General features: G+C 47.8%; 1 protein-coding gene across 2 annotated transcripts in view; it reads left to right on the top strand.

Moving 5' to 3' along the window:
* FAM193A (family with sequence similarity 193 member A) overlaps positions 1-25,131 on the top strand; it is a 542,579-nt gene that overhangs the window by 136,830 nt on the left and 380,618 nt on the right. For both annotated transcript variants that reach the window (XM_078678579.1, XM_078678578.1), the window contains exon 4: positions 23,532-23,701. In XM_078678579.1, coding sequence (XP_078534705.1) covers positions 23,532-23,701 — 170 coding nt within the window. The remainder of the gene's footprint in view (positions 1-23,531; positions 23,702-25,131) is intronic.

The raw sequence follows: 25,131 nt of genomic DNA, 5'->3' as shown, positions 1-25,131 counted from the left end.
AATGCTACACCCAGACTTCCCATAACTTCCTTGTAAGCTCTAGAGCTAAACGCTGGGCCACGGTCAGAATGAAGTGTGCCAATTGCGTATGTCCCTATAAAGACTCACAAATCTTTTATAACAGTTCGAGCCTCAGCCGAGCGCTGGGACACACCCATAGGAAACTAGAGCAGGAATCCCGTGCAACCATGATATACTTGTAAGCCCCATCCGATTGTAAGTGGCCGCAGTTGTCCAGATAAACACATGCAAGTGGTTTGTCTGATATTAGTAGTGGTGTCTGCACTGGACGTGTTACGGTGGAGCCTTTCATCTGCTGGTAAATGTCGCATTTCAAGATGTTCTTTAGTCTGCCTTCTTAGCCCTGGCCACCAGTAGTGTTGTTTCAATAGAGAAACAGTAGCAGAAACTCTTGCGTGTGCAGAACCTATACCCTCGTGCGCTGCTAAATTAATCCTAACCTTCAATCCATATTTGGTATTACTCTATCCCCACTCCTGGAATTTGAGCCAATGGAACATGGTTTGCATCGAACTTGTAGGAGTACTTGAGTGGAAAACTTTTAGATATTGCTGTGTTTTTGCGTGTGGGAATAATTGCAACCATTATCTCAGTCTATCCTCGTTTTTGAACGAGTGATTGTAGCTACAGAAGCCGTGCGTATAGCCCCCTTCGCGGCTTCGTCAGCCAATTAATTCCCTTCAGTGTGAACGCCATCACTTTGATGACTCAATGTGTGTATCATGTGAGCCCTTGGAAGTTTGTTTTTCAACTCTACTACATGTTCCAATAGCGTTTTGTGCTTAATTGTGTCACCTTTTGCATCTTTAAAACCATTCTGTCCCCAGTGATGTAAATATTCATTGTATGGCTGTACACAGTAAAAGGATTCTCACACGATTAGTGTGGGGAATTCTCGATTCGTATTTACCAGTGCCAGTATTAGTGTTTTTAGTTTCGTCAGCTGTGCCGTGCAGTCTCCAAGAGACTGTGCAATTCTGATGAAACTTTCCATCCAGCATCCATCCTTTAACAATAGCACACGCAGTGCTGTATTGATGTGTACTCGCTTTTGCCGGTTGCGCAGAACCGTCAGTGTAAATAATGAATTCATACTGATTTAGAGGCATTATTTAATTTGTTAGAAGATATTCTTGTTAGTATTGCAGAAATGCTTCTGTTTTCAGATTTGGGTCGTACCTGTATTCCACATCTGTTGTAGTGAGAGAATAAACCCATTGTATCCCTCTTGGATGTAAGATTTTATTGCACCCTTTAAGGCTGGACCTGGGGTAAGGACTATAATATGTTTCACTTGAGCCAGGGCTCTTTCTCGAACTACAGCAGTATGTACTGCTGTTACAATATTCTCAGTTGATACAAAACGCATCTCAGCATTTGTGTACAAATGTGATTTGTATGCTATTGGTACTGTCTTGCCTTCATTATATGTGAGATTGGTGTTCCCAGATTGACCCGCAACCATTCGGATCACCAGGTTGCATACATTCACGCGTGTCTCTAAGTGTTTGGAAACTATCATATCAGCTTGTAAGAAACAAAGTGTATCTGTGTGTTCCTGTGTCCATTGTCTAACTGAAAAATCAGGTTTTGTTAAATCGTAGAAAGGTTTTACTCTTTCTGCATAATCCAAAATGTATGTTCTGCCAAAATGTAAGAATCCCGAGATTGATTGTAAGTTTTTTAACAATTTTGGAGCAGCACACACATTTCAAAAATATTAGCTGGCAGGCTTTTCCCTTCACTTGAAAGCTCATATCCTAGAAAGAGGACGTTTAGGTGGGCTATTTTCTATTTTTATTTTTTATTTTTATCCAGATCGTCGTAAATATCATTCACATAGGACAATGCCTTTTCATTCAAATTTTGAAGTAATTGAGTTAAAAACAGTAAACAACCCCGGGCTGGTCTTATACCCCTAGGGAAGTCGACAAAATTGCAACTGGGACCTTAGCGCTGAGAATGTGGTCACATATCTGCTCTCAGGCTCTATTTTGGCAAAATAATCCATTTGAGATATCTATTGTTGTTTTGTATTTTTTTGCACAATGTTATTCATTAATGCGATCATGTGTGCATTTTGAACTGCAAACTACTTAGTGCAAGTTGTTCAATGTCTTTAATCTAAAACTAAACAATGTGAATTGTCTGGTTTTGAAACAGGAAACAAAGGGTTATTCTTTTTTTGAAAATTTTGGATGGGTAACAAACAGTAACCCCGAATATAAGCACTAAAGCCCCCCTCCCACCCCTCAAGGTGTGAATGCATCCTATTAAAGTTCATCAAACTTCCTACTACATTTCAGGGAGTACACAGCCATTTAGCCAACAACCCAATAAGCAGGGCAGGCGGCGCATACATCACACAGCGCTGCTAACACATATGACCCAGCCAATATCAGTCGGAGACAACTCTATCCCCCATGGCGCCCGCCCACCAGGTCAGAAGCACATTAGGTGCCCTAGGTATAGCACCCGCAATACCTGTTAGACTCAGCCTTCCTGCGTCTCTGTGGCAGCAGCCCCATCCCCTTTGTTCGCAAGATACGTTTGGTAAAGTCCCCAGAAGTTCTTGGGCCTACTCGTGGGGGGGAGGAGTTCGCAGTAGTTCTCGATTGCGTACAGCAATATACCATCTCACGTGCCCATCTTGTGGGAGTCGGAGCAGGGCCTCTCATCCAGCAGCACGCCACTACCTTGCGCGCTATTAATAGCCCCATGCCTACCAGTCTACGCACAGATACCGGAAGCTGCTTGGTGTATCCCAGCAGGGCCATCATAGGGTCCGGAGCTATGTCAGTTTCTACTGCTGTGCTGATTTCGGCAAAAATGTTATCCCAAAAGTCCCATATTCCAGGGCACTGCCACGCCAAGTGCAGAAACCCCGCAGCAGGAGCGCGACATCTATCACATTCCGCTGTGGCCCTTAGGCCATATCTGCAGAGTCTGTCAGGTGTGTAGGTGTGTAATATATTATATTCAAAAATTTGAAATATATCAGCCTATGCCGGCCATTCAGTGCGAGCCTCCTGGTGTAGGTGCAACAGTATTTCCACATGTCATCATCCAATACCGTTTGTAAATCAGACTGCCATGCCAATCGTGCTTTAGTATATGTGTTTTCTCTATGTGTTTGCGAAAGGGCGTACAAGTGAGACCGTAGTTTCTGGGGAGAGGTGGCCTTCAGTATGTATGTGAGCTCTCGCACTTTGGGTGGCTCCGACGTGTCCCCCCCAGAAGCTCAGAAAGCACATGACGGACTCTATAAAACTGAAATCTCAATAGTGTAGATGGCAATTCCAGGTCAGTTACTGCCTGTTCCCAAGTCTTGGCGACTCCATCGACGAATAGATCTCCCGCAACCTTAATGTTTAGTTTCAGCATTGCAGCTACCACCCCTTTCTCCCGAAGAGGAGGCAACCATCGTACCCAGTCTATAGGCATAATAGGGGAGTACAGTAGCGCACCATTTTGCATATGCAACAGCCTGGACCTCGCGTGATTCGTGGATGTAATGGAATCTAGTATTCCAGTCCTGCGATCTGTAGGTTCAAAGACCGTATGAGGAAGTGAGAGTGGCCGGGCAAACAGGGTCTCCATTTTTACGTGCGGTATATCTCGATTCCCGTGTACCCAAGTGTGTAGGTGTGCAGCCTGCGCTACCCTGTAGTACAATTCGAGGTCCGGCGCGCCAAGTCCCCCCATGGAGCAGGGCAGGGGCTGACCGCCTGCCCAGGCAAGCTTTGTTAATAGTTGTTGCAGCCTCTGGAAGAACACCCTAGGAAGCACCATCGGGATGGACGTAATAGGGAATAGAAATCTGGGGAGTACCACCATCTTCATGATGGCAATTCGCCCCAATAGGCAAAGGGGGAGTCCACACCAGACCTCCACATCATCCTCCAGTTTGCTGAACGCCGTTCCATAATTAGCCCTAAACATGGTCTCTGGGTCTATGTGTAGTTGCCCCCCCCAGATATCTTATCGTGTCAGTCGTCCAGTGGAGTGGGTACTTCATGGTGGTGGGTTGTGTGAGTGGAGTCAGGGGGAACGCTAGTGATTTCGACCAATTAACTTTTAATCCAGACATGGCGCCAAAACGGACCACCTCTCTGAGGACCGACGACAAGTTGTTGTCAGGGTCGCGGACATAAAGCAATGTGTCATCCGCATACATGGACACCACGATCTGATAGTTCGGGAAGCTTATGCCTCTATTGCCATGATACTCCCGCAGGGCGCAAGCCAAGGGTTCAGCCACAAGGGCATATAGCAGGGGTGAGAGTGGGCATCCCTGCCTAGTTCCCCTCGTGATTGGAAATGAGTCTGTGACCAAATCATCCAATCTGAGCCTAGCTCGCGGTCGGAAGTACAGTGCCCCTATCATTTGGATGAAAAGCTGCCCCAGTCCCATTCTCAGTAAAACCTTTCTCATGAATGCCCATTCTACGGAGTCGAAGGCCTGCTCCATGTTCAGGAAAACTGCCAGCGCCTTCCTATCCTGACGGACATGCTGTATCACTCCCAGGACTGTCCGGATATTGTATGTCAAGTTCCTGCTCGGGATATAGCCCGCTTGCTCAGGGGCAACCAAGTCAGGTGCCAGAAGAGCCAACCGAGTGGCCAAGACCTTAGCAAACAGTTTTGTGTCCACATTTAACAATGAGAGGGGCCTATATGAACTACAGTCCTCCCTAAGCTTGCCCGGCTTCATTATCGTCACTAGTAACGCCTCACTCATTGATTCTGGCATACTGCCCTCTACACAAATATCGTCAAAAAGAGCCGACAAATGCAGGATAAGCTGGTCCTTGAAGGATTTATAAAATGCATCTATGAGGCCATCTGCGCCAGGAGCGCTACCCGATTTCATTGCAGCCAAAGCATCCGATATTTCATCTTTGTCTATCGGCTGCATGAGGAATGCACTATCGGCGTTTGTTAACATGGGAATGTCTATATGGCTAAGCTAGTCATCAATGTTATCCTCAAGGTTCCCACCCCGTGACATGTATAGTTCTGGGTAGTAATTCTTAAACTCATCCGCTATGTCTAGGGGATCGGTAAGGAGAACTCCATTGGACTACCTTATTTCTGTGATGGGATGTCGTTTTCTAGCCCCTCCAATAATCCTGGCCAGCAAGGCACCAGGCCTGTCACGCTCTCCATATACTCTAGTCGTGGCATACTTCCCCATGTGTTTAATTTCTCTATCCGCTTCCTCGTGGTACTCAGACAGCAGTCTTTTGATGTCAGCTGCCACCGCCTCGTCTGCCTGCTCACTTTGTCTCCTCTCTAGGGCCCCCAATTGCTTCTCCAGGTCTGCCAATCTTGTCCTAATGGATTTAAGTATCCCAGAGTGCTTTGACATGGCTACACCGCGTATATACACTTTAAAAGCTTCCCAGATAACCTGAAAACTATCAACCGAGCCTATGTTAGTGTAAAAAAATGTGTCTATAGCTTCCGCCAACTCGCCCCTGAACACTGGATCCAGTAGCGAGTATGGTGGGAACCGCCAGGTAAAAGGAGGGATGGATCTGCCCGGAGTCAGCAGCTCCAATAGCACAGGAGAGTGGTCTGATAATGTCCTAGGGAGCACCCTACAGTCACAGATCGCACCCATTCTGAAGGAGGGGACCAGCATGTAGTCTATTCTGGTGTGTATATCGTGGTAAGCGGAATAGTGCGTATAACCTCCCTGTTGTGGGTGGCGGGACCGCCATACATCCTCAAGACCCAGGCAAGTCATAGCCCTCTGTAACTCCATTGCTGCTGCCGACGGCCTACGATGTGGGCCCGCTGACCTATCTAGGGCAGGGTCAAGAGTGAGGATCATATTCCCCCTTGTTGTCGTGCCTTGGCCATCAGGGCCCGATAGAAATCAGGAGAATCAAAGTTGGGACCATAAGTGTTAATAATTACCAAGGTCGGACCGAGACCAGTGCACCTGGAGATAATGTATCTGCCCTCAAGATCTGCCTCTAGGGTGTGCTGTGTTAGTGTGGATTTTGGATTTACCCAAGTCATCACACCCCTGGCGTGGGTTGTAAAGCCTGCAACAGCTATGTTCCCTTCCAGGCCCTTACATTTCAGCATCTTACTGTTGTTCGGAAGGTGAGTCTCCTGAATTAACGCTAGATCAATATGCTGACGCTGGAGATAGCGAAGTACCTTCCTGACCTTTCTGTGGTCATTGAGACCGCGTACGTTCCACGTGAGTATCTTAAGCCTGGGCGGGGTTGTGCGGCCTGCGCTATCCGTCATTACCGCCATTAGTGCAAGCCATGAGTGTCACTGCTATGGACGCCGCGTGCGTGCGCCGTGTAGGCCCCGTGCAAGAAGGAGATCGGTACATTTTCCCTTGAGCGAATGAACAAACCCACCCCAACTCGGCCTAGCATGTCAGCTCCCCTCCCTTGTCTAACTAAACTGAGAATGCCAAAAAGCTCCCAAGGGAGCCACAGATGCACACAGCACTAGGGCCGAGGTTGCCAGAAGGAAAGTCAGTAACTCGGAGAAGTTCCGACTTGTGGACCACCCCTAGCGCCATCGCCTTACATTCTAATCTCAACAAGAATCAGTACAGTACTGTAAAAAAAAAAAAGCCCAAAAAAACCCACCTCAGACGCAATGCAGCTTCAGCGTACAGACCCCAAGATGTATACAGATATGAACAGCTTGCACTCCCACCTAGGAGTGCTCTGCTAGAGCGTGATGTCCAACATATTTATATACTAGCATTACAAAACTATACAGTTCGGAATGATCTCACCCTAGGCCAGTTAGTCTGTTTTCTTGCGGATTTACAGGATACCCGTGCACAGTCCTCGAACTGGAGTGGAAACGGTGTTCCTATCGGTGGCGAGTGGCAGATCCGATTCAAGGCATCATACCAAATACAGAGTCTTGTATCATGTCCTGTTCAGCACACCAGCCCTCGCACTCATTCCTGTTCATCCAATTGGCTGTTATTGCTCTCTCCTTCATTCTGGCCGCTGGGGTTTCCTCGATGTTCCTTAGTCCACACCTTTAAGGTCTTTTGGAGATCCTTGGGGTCCGTGAAGAAGTGGGAATGGCCCTGCCGGTTGATTCTCAACTTTGCTGGGTACAGCATGGCATAATCCAGCCCAAGGTCACGCAGCTGTTTCTTATATGGAGCGAAATGTTTGCGCTCTTCTTGCACCTTTGCTGTAAAGTCCGGATATAAGGAGATTTCTGAGCCTTCGTATTGCAGGGTCTTCTTTTCTCGGGCGATACGCAGGGCCGTGTCTCTATCCCTATAATTCAAAAGTTTTGCGATGATAGGCCTTGGGGGAAACCCCGGACGGGGTCGAGGGCCCAGCGTGCGGTGTGTTCTCTCTACAATGAACATTGGCGAGAAGACGTCTTCCCCCAGCAGCGCGAGAAGTTTTTCAACGAAAAGTTCCATTTTTCCAGTGTGTGTCGTCTCTGCAATTCCAGTAATCCGTATGTTGGATCGTCGTGAGTGGGCCTACAAATCCTCCGACTTGTCTTGTATCACTTGTAGAAGCTTGGCAATCTGCTTGCGGTCCTTATCCAGTTCCGTCTGGGCTTCCTCCACTTCAGTCAAGCGCCGCTCCGACATGTCCAGGCGCTCCGCGTGCTTGTCCACGAGCTCCACCATGCGGTCCATCCGGTAGGTGAGGGCATCGATCTTAGTGCCGATGGACCTTCTCCATAGTGACCAGCAAATTTTTAATGTCTGAGTAGATCGTGCTGTCATTTCTTGACGTGGGTGCGCCGTCCGTTTCTTGTGCTTCAGAGGATTTGGCACGGCGGCTCTCAAAGGGGAGCTTGCTTTGTGACTTATCGCCTCTGCCCATTCTGTAGCGCAGCACCGCACTGTTGCGGGAAAAGTTACCCCAATTATCAAGGAACGCCAACCAACGGGCAGCAGGACCAGCGACCCTCGCAGCACGCCTCACCAGCAGTATTCCGCTATGTTAAGGAGCCGTTGGTCCGCGGCAGGCCCACCTAGTGTAACAAGCTGTGAGGTCCTCCCTTCGCCTACGAAGCAAGGCCAGGCGTCGCGGCTTCACCCTCGGCGCAAAACTGCGTAGCTCTCGTGCAGTTGGCCCCAATGCAAAGCAGAAGTGATTAGGCCATACTCCCCCCCCCCCCCCCCCCCCCCCATGAAGGCGCGTCCGGTCACTACACGTCGCCTACAGAGGGTCTCAAGGCCAGCATGCAGGGGTCTCAAGGCCTTCGAGGGCACCATGGCCTGCAGCACAGGAATCGATGCCCAGATCGCTGTAAGCCGCTCCCCATCATCCAGGGGGGGAGGGCTAGCGCCCAATAGAGCCTTCTGCGGGAGCAAGCCGGGGGGGGAGGTGGGGGGCGGCCGTTCTGGGGTGCCACCGAGAGCCCCCCACTCACCTCCGTACTGGCCTCCTTCAAGTTCCCGCGTCGCGCCCTCCAGTTGTGTCCAGTGGCAAGGATGGCCGCCACTCGCCTCAGCGTCCCTTGCTGCAGATCCCCAGGGCCGTCTCACAAAGCGATGGTGGAGTTCTGGCAGCCGCCGGGCCCAAGCCTCACCGCGCCGCCGCACGTCGAGTCACGCTGGCCGGCGTGCGTCTAACTCTGATCCGCGGCTCTGCGGCCCAGCGCTCCCAAGGTCCCGCTCTGCGCCGGCAGCTCCGTACAGGGCAATCGGGGGAAATTTCGCCCGCACCGAAGACCAAGGGCATCTAGCTAGCTTATGGTGCGATTCCTAGCTCCTAGGGCCCGTCGAGATAGGATTATTAGAGGATAATGTAGGCGATGGCGCGGAGCTCCGAGATCAAGCGTCCGCCATCCGCCCCCCAAACAAAGGGTTATTCATTTGAGAGGTGCAAGTTTCAGTCCTCCTTTGATATTCAAGTTGATCTAAGATCTCCCCGATACTGCCTTTGTGCAGTTGGAGTATTTTCTAGTGGAATGATATGGTGGGCTGAATCTTCATCCCACCCAACATGGTTTTTAGGTCTCGCTACGAATGCAGCGCAGCTCATTCCCTGTTCAGTAGTCGAGTCCTCAGAATTCTGGGCATGCCTGATCTTTAGACCTGCAACCTTCTTCTTTTTGACCTGTGGTTTTGGTTTGGCTTTCTTTTTTTTTTATTTTTATGAGCGTTCTGCTTGTCTCTGGACTTTGTACGCTCTTCTTGTCTGTCTGACCTCCCTTCCCTCTTGAAGTTTTTCGATGAACCCTGAAAGGAACGTGTATCAGTATCCTGATACCTGTCGGGTTTCCTAATGTTATCCCTATTCCTAAGGTTATACCTCCTTTTGGAGGACTCCTGTGGAGATCTACCTTCTGGATTGAGATCTGTTTTCTTTAACATTTTGTTTTTTGTTATTTTCCCACTTTTTTTTTTTAGAAGGAGTAGGTTATCTGCTTGAATGTCTCCTTCTTGGGACTACCCATCAGTTGCTGTTTTAACGCTTTTCCACCCACACTGTCCCTGCCTAACTCTGCATACACAGTTTCAATTATCTTGGGTAGTTTGCGCTCCTATTGTACAGGACTGAACTCCATTAGGTGTTGGAGGATGGCCACTAATGCTGCCTACCCTTTAATATTTGCTAATATTATGGCTGATACCTGGGCATAGTTACCTAGTAACTACATCCCCAATTTCAGAGCAGGCTCTGCTCCGTACTCATTTTGTATTTGTCTTAATACGTCTGGTATTACTGCTAGTGACGGGATACCATGAGTTCTGGTATACAGCTAAAACTGTACCCCACGAGGTACAATCCTCTATCCGTGGTGTTATCCGCAAATTGTGAGCAGTCTGTGTTTTTCAGAAGTACTAGTATTTGGGAATACTGCTTCTAGCTGTGTTATTTTCTAAGCTATCCAGAATGGCATTTGTCCACATTTTGTGGGCATTTTACCCATTACTACGTGTAACGTTTGTGTTGTAATTTTAGTCGCTATATTTTGGACTTGAGTTGTATTTGTTGTTGTCATTGCTGGCTGGACTGTAAATGTCCTCGAGACATACTGCGTCATGTTTCTGTAAAGGTTTATTAATTCTTTGTGAAGTATGAGTAAGTCTGGTCATTGCATTGTTTCAATGTCAGGATGTGGTGTGCAGGCTGCTAATATTGGCTAAGTCGCTCCTTCTCTTCCATGCGGTCCGAGTCTTACTCTTATATGGGGTAGGCCTCCTTTAAACCTGTATAAGTGTTCCTGGAATGTGAGCGGAACCTCCATGTCCTCAAACGGACAATATTCCGCTGGTGCATCTCCTTCTGTGTAGGAGTGAAATGGTCTTATTCTTGCATTTGCTGCTGGGAATGTAACCCATTAAAATAATACCTCTGTTCTGTACGATTTGTGTGCCTCAATCACGAAAGCTACTAAGCCACCACTAGGTGTTAGACCATGCGCAAGCAGTTTCAGGGTGGCTGCATTTCTAATATTTGCTGTAATCTGTATTGCGTTTGCATCTTCCTCGTCTGAGAGGGGCAGTGCTTGCTCTAGTGGGTCTATGTCCTGGTTAGTCATTGTGTTTAGAATTCGAAATAACTTTTCAAGGAAACTAAGATGAGGTGTTTTGCACAATTTTATGAACTCTGTGTCCTTCAAGCTTGATTAATCAACCGCTAATAAACAGGATTTTTCACCTATTCAGCTGTGGTGGAGTTTTAGACTACTCTCTACAGACGTCTATGGTGTTTTGTGAATAGGGATTTCTGAGAATAGCACGACTGAACTACTCAGATTGTACTGTTAAATAAGGGCCCAACCAACGTTGGCGGCTCAATGTTGTGGAGTTCCTATAAAAAGTGTACAAAATCTGGATGTTTAGACAACCTACACTGTAGGAATGGTGTCAGACGAACTCTGGTCACCCTCACCGGGTAGTTGGCCTTCTTGTATCAATTAGCTCACTGTGCCACTATACTCTCCTCTTACCAGGGAGGGAGTAGTTCTTAGCAACCATCGAGCATGACAACACTGATCCCTCAGGACCGTGGAACTAATATACTACATTTCAATCAGTCACTCGTGCTTACTTAGTCTGTCACATAGAGATACACCGAATAAAACAAGCTTGGCGTTTTAAATGATCATTTATTGAACTGTTGTTCTGGTGTAGAATAGATGTGCGCAACATTTGTTAGACAGTATAAGATATAAAGGATTAACAGTACTATAAAGGTAAAAGGATGGTATAGTTTACCATCTTAATAAAATCATGAATACATTCAAGTATATAACAAACATGCTTCTCCTACGATGCCTCCCTAACTAGATGTACCCAAGTGTACCTAGCATGGATGAAGGTGTTAAGCCAAGAATTACTCTAGGATTTAGTCAACCCCATTACCTGAAGTGAGACTATCGGATCCCGTCCTGGTCTCGAACTGGACACCAGCGAGGGATGTTAGATCACTGCGAGCTGGAGTGTCTGCATGCAGGAACCTCAGCGCCCCTGGTCAGTGTGTTGGACGGGAAGTCTTGATCTCCTCAAGCTATCTTGGCAAGATGTGATGTATATATACCCATAGGTCTCCCCAGGGTCCTACCTTGCTGTATTACTGTGTCTGCCTAAGTATGATCTTTGTTCATAGATTTTATACAGGAGATGGCAAACCTGCTGTGCTTCCAAGAACCCTCCCGAAATTTCGGACTTGGGTATTACCCGCATTCTGAATGCAGTGTAATATCTAGGCAAAAGGTCAGTCCCTGTAAACCGTGACAAGTGTAATGTAGGGAGAGAATATAGGTGAAGGGTAACAAGTTCACCAAGGCCTATATTATAGTACCTATATGGAATATAACACACCATAAGATAGTCCCATTCCAGGAAATCGAAGGCCTCGGTGGCATTGAGAAAGATCACCACAGCCGCTAAGTCCGGATCGATGTCTTGTGGGAGGGCGAAAAGCATGCGTAGGCCTTGGGAGGTAGACCGCCCTGGGATAAAGCCTGATTGGTCGGGTCTCACCAGAAATTATGCGAGCACAGTATGGGAAGCTTTTAAAATCACGGTCAGAGGCATTTGCCTGGCCAGAAAAGGGGGGAGGGGGTGATGGTATCAGTTGGAGAAAGAAGCTAGAATCAACCTTAAAGAATCATTAGTCACAACTGTGGGGAACTCGCAACCCAGAACCATTGGCATGAATGAGAATCACCATGACAGACTTTCAGGAGAAAGCGGAGAGGGGATGCCTATACCGTGGGCATTTATGCATATGCAAGAACCTATGACGAGGGTAAACGGCCGGGACATGCCCTTTGTTACAGGGATTAGAAAACCCTACTCTGCCAATGATCTTCTTTTTTAACTTATTTTTATTGCCATTTCTTATATCACAGTTCAGCACACAGACTAAATAAATCTACAGACTGCGCCCTTCTCTGGGTCAACATGGTCTTACAGGATATATAACCTCGAGTCAGTGGTTTGCATGTTTATTGCCGTACTGCAGTCCAATAATCATGTAAGTAATAGCCTCAGGATTTGAGTGTACAATAGTATCGTCCATTACTAAATATGCATTTCGTACGAGTTTTTCACCTTAGCAGCTGGTAGCTGCGCATTAGAGTGAGTCAGAATAGCACAATATAAAAAGTTTAAGTTTTTAAAGAAAAAATACAAAACACTTTGATAACAAACTAAAATCTTTGCAGTGGAGTGGTATAGGTTAGAAATCAACTATTCTTGTCTAGTGTATCTGAGCTTAGGGGGGGATAGCCCACCGGTGTATAGCAAGTGAGAGTGAAAAACTTCCCTCCCCAGCATTGTCCAGCATGGTCCTAGTCACTTGTCACCACAGCAAAGAGTTCGATAAAAGCAACATGTACACCCCCTTCTTTGCAGGGATAGGAACAAACCATCACGGCTCAACGTAGTCATTTGGGCTATCCCGCTCCCCCTCTCCCTCCTCTTCACCAGTGTGGACCGGTTGTTTCCAATAAATCATCATTTCTTTCCATAGATAAGATATGGGGCGTTGCTGCACTCCTTAAGCTTCCTCCTAACTCTATGCTCTACCCTCCGCACAATTAATCACACCCCAATCCCAGTGTTCAACCGTAGGTCCCTGTGCAGATTTCCAAACGAACACTATTCTGCGCTTAGCAAGACCGAGGGCTAAGTTGATCAATCTGTTCCCAACCTTGCGTTTCAGTGGACGAGGAAAGAGTCCCAACAAACACACCCGGGCCATAGATGCCAACTCCCTCCCTAAAACTTCTTTGTTTGATAACAATGACGTCCCAAAAAAGGGCATATCGTTTGACAATCGCAGAGCATATGTCTAAAATTGGCATCAGGGTTGGCACATCTCAGGCATATGGGCATATAAAAAGTGATAAGTCGTGGGGGGTCATGTAGGTCATATGAATGACATTAAATCGTATATATTTAAGGCGCATGTTGCGGGAAAGCTTCTTACGGAACTGCAGGACTTTACCCCATTCAACATCGGCGAGTGCGCCTCCTAATATCCTTTCCCATCTCCCTTGCAAGTTACCCAGTAGATTTGGGGACGTTGTAAGCAAGGTGGCATAGAACCACTTCACCTGTTGCCCAGCCGTATCTAGGGTTATTAATGCATGCAAGAGTGAGTGTGTCTCAGGTTCCTCTCGTCCCTCCTCCCGCAATTGTCCAAAAGTGTGTACTAAGGCTTCATAGTGTAAGAACTGCCCCAGAGGAAGGCCACTACCCTCCACCAGTTCCTCGAAGGGCAGAATTTTTTTTTTCTTCAAATAAGTCTCCTACATTACCTGTGCCCAATTTATCTTCAGTAAATAATGACATGGGAGTACCGTGCGGTAAGCCCACGAGGGGAAGCATAGAGTTATATCTCAAGGTTCTTTTAACTTTATCCAGGGATCTCTTCCAAGCCTTTAATGCAGTGCGCTGTAACACTGAGTGGTACGTTTTGGGGTTAGTCGGAACTAACAATTTAGCCAGCTGCAAGCGGGGATGACCATCCGGCTCCAACAAACCGGTTCCCTCCTTGTTCACCTCCCCAACCACTGCACCAACCACTGCAGTTGGGCAGCCAGCATATAAAACTCAAAGTTCGGCACCCTAAGCCCACCTTGCCCTCACTGTCCTACCCAAGTTTCCTTCCCTCTGATCCGCCAGAGTGGAATACCTGAATGCCCAAGTACTTAAGAGTGAGGCCCCCACTGTATTTCCAACTGTAAAGCCTCCGGCTGGTGCAGCAGTCCTGTTATAGGAAACGAATACTTATTAGGCTTATTAAGCCAAAGGCCTGATATTGGTCCAAAGCTTTCTAAAATCTGCATTGCTGACTTTCTGCCATTCACTGCGTCCCCCAGATAGATCAAGAGATCATCCGCATAAAGTGAAATAGTATATATCCGAGTGCACACACCAAGGCCCAGTCCAGCACCCCCTAGCCGGACCTTAACTGTGAGTGGTTCTCTTGCCAAAGCAAACCGGAGGGGAGAAAGAGGGCAACCCAGTTGCGTCCCTCGGAAGATCATGTATTGAGCAGAGATAGTCTTTCCCGTTTTGACCCTTGCAATTGGAGACTCGTAAAGGAGCCGCACCCATTTCACCCACTTGGTCCCAAGGCCCATTCACAGCATGACCTTGAAGAGGTAATCCCAACCAATCGTGTCAAATGCCTTTTCCAGGTCTATTGACATCACTGCTGGCCGCTGGTCCCAGGAAGGTTCCTCGTGGTACGGCACGGAGTAGAGTCTCTGAAGATTGTACGAGGTACCGTGGGAAGGAATAAAGCCATTCTGGTCCGGGTGAACCAGGGTTTTAATGTGGGGAGAGTAACCAACTTGCCAGGAATTTACTAAAGATTTTGAAATCCAGGTTTAACATAGAAAGTGGTCTAAAATCCTTCACTCTGGCAGCTATATCTTTAGTTTTAGGGAGTGGGATCACAAGTGCATCCCGTGTTGTGCTGGATAATTCACCCCTATCAAGTGAATCAGCATAAAGAACCTCCATCCGGGGCACCAGACTAGTGGCCAACCGCTTGTGGAATTCCACCGGGAGACCATCAGGTCCCAGCCTTTTACCCGTTGCCATGTCTCCAATGGCCGCCTGAATTTCGTGCGCTGTCACCGGGCCTCCCAACTCTTCCTGTGTCTGTCGATCCAGAGCATTAAATGGCGAGGGGGTCTAAAAAGTCCTTAATAAGGGACGGTTCAGGTATTGCCGCAGTAGTGTACAACCTCTCATAGTAACTGTGGAAAGCACTGTTAATATCGTCCGGACTATAAAGAAGTTCGCCGTGTCCTGCCACAACTGGGTAACAGGTGACCCACAGGTCACCGGTTGGATCAGCCATGCCAGGAGCCTTCGCCCTCCCCTCTTCATCTTATCCAGGTAGTCCCTGAAACTATGGCACCAGAGTTGGTTTAGTACCTCCTGGTAGGTCTCCCTCGATCGAGGCAAGATCAGCACCCTGAGCATTGCCCAGTCGGCGTAGTTTCCCTTATAGTTTTAAGGATCTCACTGCGTATTTCCCGTTGCGCTCCGATCTACTGTCCCATAAATGCCCTCTTACCCCCACCTTGAAGGCCTCCCACTGCACCAAGTTCAAGGACGCCGTATATACATTTGTGAGGAAGAAGGATTCAATCAGCGATGTCAAAGACATCCGCTATGGGATATCTTCCAATGCCAACCGGTTAAGTCTCCAGGAAGGGATCGGGGGTCTTCCCTCTATAGGTTGATTAAGCAACAATATTGGGCTATGATCAGACCGGGTGTGTCCCACATATTCTGTATGTGTAACGGAGGTAGTAAGCGTTGGCGCGCATAGAAAGGTATCTAGTCAGGTGTGCACCTGGTTAATCTATGAAAAGAAAGAGTATTCTATGTCTCTCGTGTTGTCATCTCCAGATATCAACTAATCCCCACTGTTGGATCCAATCTTGGAACCCCGAGGCTGTGCTGTGGGATTGCGCCCCCGGAGTGGCAGGTGAGAAGGGTCAGTCGCAACGTCTGCAGATCAGCAGCCCCTTCGAGAAGGTTGTCGCAAAGACCTGACCTCTCCACCGTTTGCAAAGTTTCCCCGCTTCATCCTTGGCCAAGTGAGGCTCCTGAAGAAGGGCAATGTATATATCCCTGCGCTTTAGATAAGAGTATACGTTGTGCTGCTAAGCCATGGTCTCCATCCCTCTTATATTCCAGGTCAAAAACCTTATGATATGTGCGTGTACCATGATGACAGTGGATCCGTCTCCAACCAGCCGGCAAGTTCCTCCTCGCCCCACTCCCATAATCTTGTGTAACCACTCCAATCTGCAAACAACCAAACAAAGATGAAGAGAAAGTAACGTTGTAACCCTGTTGCTGAACAACTCCCGGACCCCAGGGCAGTCTGGCAACGGCCAGCTGCCCAAACCTTGTGTAAAACATAGAACACTAGCTGAGGCCCAGTTCTGAAGAGGTAGAGGACTCGGGTGGGGTGGGGGGGAGTTTGGGGAGGGGTGATGGTAAAGGTAAGGATGTTATCGAAGACTGATATAGTATCCAAGGTGCACCGACCCGAACGAGTGAGATCTAAATCTGGCCCCAAGCTGGCATCAGGGGTCCCCCCTACCCTCCAAGGAGTCACCAGTAATCTCCAGATCGTGTCTTCATCAGATGATCTCGTCCGCTGTGTTGGGGGTCACCGCTGCTAATTTCATGCTGCTACTATGGGAGGAGTCCGATTTCAATCCCCTCAGTTTCTCTCGAGGAGCGAGTCCCGGCCTCTGAGGGACATCTCTTATTCTGCATGATGCCTGCCACCACCTGCATGGCCTCAGCTCTCTCCTTTTCAGTTTGCGAGGACATCTGCCGATTCGGGCCCCCCTCTGGAGCGTCGCCTAGATCTTTCTGGGCTCATGTCTCCAAGTCCAACGCTTGTGACTGCGCTGACTGTGGAACTCCGGCTTTGTACGACTCTAACCACTCCCAGGCAGACTTGGTCGTCAAAAAAGTGTCTTTTCATCAAGGAGTATAAGTAATCGGGCAGGGAAGATCAAAGAGTACTGGAGCCCTTCCTCTCCCAACGCTTTCTTGACCTCCAGAAAGGAGGTTTGTTTCCTCGGGACATCCAAGGTGTAGTGAGGGAAGATAAAGACTCTGCTATTACCTACAGTATGTGGGCTCTCTGTCTGGGTTTTATGTAGGAGGGCATCCCTATCTCTGAAACGGAGGATTCTAGCCACCACTGGTCGCAGAGGTCGGTCCGGGGCAGGCGGTCTGGCCGGGACATGGTGCACTCTTTCCATGGTATAGAAGGTCGATAGACCCGTTGGGGCCACCGCAGTTCGGAGCCACTGTTCTAGGAAGGATACCATATTGTTACCCTTGGTACCTTCAAGGAGACCAAGAACCTGTGTATTGTCCCTCCATTTACGCCCCCGGCATCTTCTGCTCCCCGCTCTACGGTACGGGCCCAGTCTCTGAGGCCTCCCATCTGCGCCACCAGCGAGTGATGGGCTGGTTCAAGGACTGTGATTCTAGATTCAGTGTCTTTTACCCTTTTGGCTAACTTCTTATGCTCCTCCCTGAGCAGGCCTACGCCCACCAACACCGTACTAATGCCCTGTTGGAGGGTGCCAGTGATCGCTTCCAAAATGCTCGTCAGTTGCTGCTGTACTGGGTCATCCAGATCATTTTCTGCTAGGCTAAGGCTCCCCAGCTCGTGTCCTACGCCGCTCAGGGACTCCGCTCCAGTCCACCCGGACTCACAGCAGCACCAAGCCACTCCAGCAAGCCCCTGAGATCCCAGGGACAGCCGCCAATCCCCTATGCAAGATCTTGCTGCCCCGCAGTCTCCGCAGCCACCGGGTCTCACCGCTCCTCTGTTGGCACCGGCCCAGACCCTCCGACACGGAGCCTCGTCATCACCGGAGCTCTGGATCTCTCATCAGGGCTCGCAAATGCTCACCGGAGCCAACAACCAGCATTCAAGTGGGCCCCGCTCCACTTCTCCGCTGTGCAGTAACCCCACGATATTCCGAGGCCCCGTCTCTAGTCTGTCGGCAAAAGCTATGTCGCCATTTTGATATCAGCAGGTCGGCTGCACTAGTGTGCGGTTTCCAAGCACACTGATATCCCCAAGCAGCGGAAAGATCCTCAATCCCCTCCTGGGAGTTTCCGATCCACAAATCATTCTCGGGTTGAGTTTCGGGACCCCGTCTGCCGCCAGGCTGACAGGATGGTTACGGGCCAGTGTGGAGCTACAGGCTAACACGACCGCCATGTTCGGCTGCCAAGCCGCACCCCCCACTCTGCCAGTGACCTATATTGGAGATGTTCGGTGTTGACTGGGTGCTACACAGAGATACTCTTGGCATCTTGTGCACCATTTCGCTCTTCTACTGCTCCTTCTACACTTCTAGCAGAACCCAATGTTCAATATTGATTCCTATATAGACAGGGTCACATTGGGATGGCTGAATGGCACCCAAAGAGACTGACTTCTTGGCAGATGATATTGAGGAGAATGAAATCAGGGAGGCATAATGCAACTACAATCCGACTTAATAATATATATGATATATATGATATTATACATATCTATATGCTTTTAAGTTACCCTGCAAGATGGCCGAAACGTTCACCAGTCAAACAATTATCGTGGTTTTGATTGTCCATTTATGTTTTTGTATGTCTTCACGTAACGCAATGTTTAAATATGTGCCAGGAACATTGCTTTCTTACCCGTATTCAAGGCGTGTTGTACGCCGAAATGCACTGGTTTATTAGGCTATACTGACAATAAATATATCAAAGTGAATTACTGGTTGTCCTCATCTGTGGAGGCGGATGCACGTATACAAAACGCTCTGTTTTTGGAACTGTATTCTTTCAGGGCTCCTCATACCCTGACGTGCACCAGTGCCTTTCATGGGTCCCGGCTTCTAAATTTGAAGATTGTCACTCTTACTCTACCCCCCCCCCCCCCCCCCCTTCCTCCCCCCCCCCCCCCCCCCACCCCCACCCCTTAGAATTAACCTAGAGCCAGTCAGTACAACTATTTATTTCTGATCAGGGATCTCATGATCAATGATGAGCCCGGCTGCGGCCAAGTACTCTCTGTCTTGCTGGACCTATGTCCAGCCACCCTGGGCTCTGCAGACCAGTAAGCAGAGCCGCACACCCTCTGCTTAAATTGGGTCACCGCACGGGCCCGAACAAAGTCTCATTACTATCTCGACCCAGTCCAGGGAGAGAAAGGCAGGGGCGATTACAGTTTTCAGTCTCGGACGTGGTCTGGCCCCCTCAAAGGGGTCCGGGTCGTGTTGCCTGGTGCAGCGGGCACAGCTCCGCAGTAAAGCTCTATGGGGCCTGAGATCCCCAGGAGCAGGGGGAGGGTGGAGCAGAGCTCACTCCCAGCCCACCGTGGGTTGGTATTCCATCTGGTATCCCCCCTTGGGTCGCTACTCCCTACAGGGACTCACTGCGGTATAGAGCCTTTTCCAGCACTAAGTCCCTCAGCAAGCTGCCATTATAGTGTTGTGGCCTAGCTCAGCACCAGTTGGTTATTCTGGATCTGAGTATCCTTCCCGATAAAATGTATATGGGGGTGTAGCTGCTTCCTTAACACGGGATAGACCCACATGAGGGAGGATATTGGTGGATTTGGGTCCCGGACTGCTGGAGCCTTACAGCTGTGCAGCCATCTTATGCGTCGGCTCTCTGCCCCCCCATATTCCCCCCCTTCCCCCACTACCCCCAGGTGCTCCTAGTGGCTTGAGGCCTTCCAGGCAGACTGGAGGTGGCACATAGACTCCTGGTGCAAAATGGCACTCCTCTTTTAACTGGCCCCTTGGTAAGACACAACGAGATGTGGAGGAAGAATCTGAATAGCGGCTCAAATGCCTGCAATTCGTGTACTCACAAGAAGCTCCTGTAGTAACTGGAGACACAGATTGCCTTGGAGGTGCTAGTAGAAAGTGTACACTAGATGTGCTGAAGGAGAACCGCTTTTTAGTGGAGCTTTAACTAGATGAACAGATTTAGCTGCCTGATTCCATGCAGACAGGCAGGGATCCCTGCAGGTTCTGGAACTTTCCCTCAAACATGGGCGAATAATCTGCGATTTTAGCCAAAGTTTGGTATTTTGTAGGGTATATTTGGTTCGAAAAACATAGTGGGATTTATGAAAGTCCTACCTTTTCAGACACCCTGGAGTGTCTGCTTTTCAAATATATCTAGGGCTGTTAGATTATTTTTTTTATTATTTTTTTTATTAATCTTTTTATTAAATTTTACAATTCCAGCAAAGACAAACCCCTGCAGACATCAAATTCCCCCCCCCCCCCCCCCCCATGTCCCTCCCGCGCACACAGAACCACGTTTCAGATATAAATACAGAGTTCTAGCACCAGTGCTCAAGTGTACACAGCCATTTAGCCAACAACCCGGTACCGGGCAGGCGGCGATGTAGTGTTATTAAGCCCCTCAGAGCGTACTCTATCAACTTACTCAAATGTCAAAGCTCATATAGGCGCTCAAATGGTTTTTGTCATTACCCCAATTCTTCCTCATTTGTGACCCTCTCCTCCCCAGCACTGAGCACCTCTTCACTTTTCCCTCCTCGACTGCTCATGTAGGCCTGGTACAAACCCCAGAAATTTTTGGGCCCACTCCTTGGAGGGAGCAGCTCATTGTAGACATCTGACTGTGTGCTGCAATACATCATATCCCATAGCCAGCTGTGGATCGTGGGAGTCGGTCCCCTCAACCAATGCTTAGCAACCTCACGTTTCTCCATTAGCAAACCCATGCCAACTAGTCTGCGCAAAGATTTCGGTAACTGTTTAGTGTAGCCTAGGAGTGCAAGCGCGGGTGTCGGGGCCAGCTCAACCTCAGCAATACTACCAAGCTCCGTAAAGACAGCGCTCCAGAAGGACTGTACCCCAGGGCACAGCCAAGCAAGATGCAGAAAGTCTGCCACCTGCGTGTGGCATCGCTCACATTCCGCAGTCTCCCGTAGGCCATATCTGTGCAATCGCTCTGGGGTGTAATAGACCCTATTTAGAAATTTGAAATGAATCAGCCTGTGCTTACCATTGAGGGATATACGTCTGGTATTCACGCAGCAGTAACGCCACATATCATCATCAAGTGGCATCTGCAGATCCCTCTGCCAGGCCAGACGCGCGTCTGTATATTGAACCTCCCTATGAGATAGTGCTATTCTGTATAGATTGGTTACTAGCTTTCGGGCACTCTCCGTTAACACAAATGTTAGTTCTGGGACCTCCGGTGTCTCATCGAGATCCTCTCCCAGCTGCTCTAGAAGGGCACTGCGCACCCTGTGGAATTGGAAGTGCTGCAGCAATGTAGGCGTGTCTCCGCTACCACTCGCCCGCTCCCAGGTGATCTCCTTCTCTTCGTGAAATAGATCCCCTGCCCTGATTATATTGAGTTTATGAAGAGCTTCAATCACTCCCCTATCTCTGCATGGGGTCAACCAACGCGCCCACTCCACCGTCATACACGGAGAGTATAGCAGCGCACCACCCTGGTGCCGCAAGAGACAGTGCCATGCATGGTTAGTAGATGTTATGGAATCTAGTATTCCCGTTCTGCGGTCTACCTCCTGAAAAATTGTTACCGGTAAGGGAAGGCTGTTAGATTTCCGTGTGTGGAGGCTGACCCTATGCCAAAATACTCCACTCACACCCTACTTAAAGTGGACTGAATTTAGATGCAGTGTCAAATCTTTTCCCGTCCTTAGATAAAGTACGTACATACCTAGCAGTGTAGCTGGGAGAAGTACGAGAAAGATGAATGGTGTAACATTCCTCATTTACAGGTAACCTGACTTGCCTCACAGATACCTAAATTCTATTTGTGATGTACTTCTGTTTCTCCACTTCATTGTTGGAGTGGTTTTATTCTCTGGACTATGGGATAAAAGTTGTGTTGGAAGGTAGAACCTCACCCACATAATGTGGCATGCTTTATCTGATCCTCCCATCTGGCATTGGAAAAAATCATTTTGTGTTGTCACTCATTGGTATAGCGCACAAGTGCCATAAGCATCAAATACGGTAATGTGTATCACTCCTACCTTGACTATCTTCCTTCTACCTACACAAGAATCCTCTGAAAACAAGTTTAGCCTAAACTTTGACTTTCTGTTCATTACTCTGTCTCATTGTAAGCCCTGAATAATATTTTGAAGTTGGCGATGTGAACATTTACTTACTCTTCGCCATGGCAGCCTGCATAGGTGCAGGAGAACCTTCTTTGTTGCTCCTGAGGCACAGTCGCTGTGCTTGGCAGGAGCTCTGTTTAGGTAGAATGTGGCTCCAGACTGGCAAGGTGACTGCTAAAGATGCAGTCGACTATTGCCTAATCCCACTAGGGTGTTAGTGGATGTGCTGCTGACTCATGTCTCAGACAGTGTGAGCATATCTGCATTTGAAAACTGTGGTAAAAATCCTGGGACAGACTATCCTAAGTTTCCGAACAGCATTTCCAGAAACACAAACATTTTGGACAAGGTGCTCCATCAAAATGTGGCGGCTGTCTTGTGCAACAGTATGTGCACTGCATTGACTGCCAAATGGATCGGGCGAATAGCTAACTTCTTGTACCATGTGTGTGTTGTACGACTCGCATCAAGGGATTAAAGTAGTTGGGTAGGGTTTATCATAACCTTTGTGAAAGTGATTAAGGAAGGACGGAAACTTTCTTTAATTTCTAATGAGGAAGGTTGACCTGCAGAGTTTATTCTGGAGTCCTTCTCTGTGTAGACTCTCAGACTGTATGCATTATCAAGGGAACTCTTGTACATGTAAAGCTTAATGCCCTACTGAGTTCTCTTGCTTGGTAAATACAGTCTGAACAGCAGCTGCCCTTTGTAAATGGTCAAATAATTATTAACCACTATAGTCTTTCCTGTAGCATAAATATGAGGAAACGTGGCTGAAAAATGTTTAACAGACTGCATTTTGAACAACCTTCCATGGTCTGCATGGTCCCATGGCAGTGCTGCAGAGTTGACACTGAAATGCAGCATAAGCTACAAAATCGAACACTATCCCTGCGAATGACAGATGGGAGGCTGGGTGTCACTGAGAATTGGGGTGGGGGGGTGCTTGCGAGCATGTATGTGTGCGTGTGTGTGTGTGTGTAATATGAGCTAAAAGAGAATGCAGTGCAAGTGAGCGCAGCGAACAATGATTTTGGAGGCAGAAAAAACATGAGCTTCTCATCCTTCCATTAAGAGGATTTAATGTAGCCTGCACACAAGAAAACACATCAAGAACGTTTTTTTGTTATTTTTTCTTTCAGTGACTATACCGTACATATATACACACATAGATCCATATATTCCAAAGAATATTTTTTAAAAGGGACTTTTTACAGTATCTCAGCACTTTTAGTGAGTATGCATACTTGCACTCAAAGCAATGCTTACCATTTGTTTCCTATACAATATTCATCATTGACCTAGTAAAGGTGGTTGTTAGAAGTCCAGTTTGTTTCCACTAGCTAACAACCTTATATGTGTATTTATGTTCCCTTATTTTAGAATCAAGATTTCCTCTTGCATATGCCACTTGCTAACAGTGGATCGCAGCAAGAATCTTTAGGAGGTGGGAGAATTACTGTTGGTGCACAGAGTGGCCCATCTTCTTCAGATCTCAATAATTCTACAACACCAGATGTAGCTTGTAACTGCGAAGCATGTAATGAACGAAGGTGAGTCACTTTCCTCAAGAAATATGAGAGTGCAGAGGAAAACATGGTTGTGCAGTGTCAATTCTGATGTGTTTTAAGATAACTTGGCAGTCTAAAAATTGCTTTGTGACTCATCTGGTTTTCATGGTAGCACTGTTAAGCACAATTATCATTCTTTCTTTATGGTGTACAATGGATTCCCTTGACCCTATTATTTCATGTACCATCTAAAGTATTTATTTATGGAAGACACTTAGCAGACCTAACTGTGCATTGCTTGGGATTTTTTTTCATACAATGGTTTACCACACTGCCCTGAGGGTTAACCACAAACATGTTGTAGACAGTCTTTCTATTCGGGTATAGATGATCTGGTATGACAGGCACAAGCAATAGCAGTTTAAGCAAAACCCACTGTAAAATGTTGATTTTCTTTGCTAGCTCTGTGATCCCATTAATATATTGACATGAACTTTGGATAATTTTTTATTAATTGGGGCACTCTAACGGGGGGAGCCAATGCTCATGCCGCTCCAATGTTTTGTGTGAAATATGATGTTGCTAAGAACTATGGTAAGTTGGAGCACCTTGTAAGGACCCTGACCTGGTTTATCGGTACTGAAGGGGGCAGCAGCAAATATAGATACAGATGAGGAGCTAGTCTTCAACAATGACAGTAGTGGATACGTAACTTTCTTGTCTTTCCTGTGCAAGTACTAACGTAATCTGGCCTCAGTGCCATTATCTAAAGGAGAATTTTCGAACTGGGTGCAACTGATTGTCCTGGATGATAAAGTGATGACAGTCTTCAAAGTACCCTTTGTATTAGCAGAGGTCCGTATTGCTGTCAGTGGCCTGGCTGCTTGATAGGCAACTGTTCTTGATGGGCTCTCCCTTTATTTGTACAAATCATTTGCGAAACTACAGGTGTGGTGGCGAGGTGTACTCTTAAGGCCTGGTCACAATAGACTCCTCGGTATGATGCCTCTGGTTTTAAATCTAAACACATAGGGTCACAGCACTAGAAGTAGACTTTTAGGATGATAGAGATAGGGCGTCCGTGTTGGAGTTTGTTTCTTTTTTGCCTGTTTGTATTATTTTTGGTAGGTTGCCCCGGTAGGCAGAATCTGGACTTTTATTCCAGGAAGATGGGGGTAGGGTTCTCCAGGGAGGGGCTCAAGGGGGTGGGAGGGAGCACGGGGTGGGAATCATAGCAGTTAAAACAAAACAATTCTCATTCACCTTTTAGCTTGGTTTGTGTATGATTATCGTGCTTGGTTTGATGTCTGCATTCAGGGAGACCTGGCATACTTGAGGTTCCGCTGTTTAAACTGCCATGAGAACTCTACAGTGCTTATCCTGGAATGTCAAAGGCCTCCGGGTGAAAAGTTGGAGGGCAAACATTTTACATTATCTCAAAGATTCCCCTGCTCAAATAATCATCTTACAGG

This window comes from Lissotriton helveticus, chromosome 2_2 (assembly GCF_964261635.1).
Source record: "Lissotriton helveticus chromosome 2_2, aLisHel1.1, whole genome shotgun sequence".
Taxonomy (NCBI): Eukaryota; Metazoa; Chordata; class Amphibia; order Caudata; family Salamandridae; genus Lissotriton; species Lissotriton helveticus.
The sequence above is the reverse complement of the archived record's forward strand: the minus strand, read 5'-3'. Positions and strand labels throughout refer to the sequence as shown.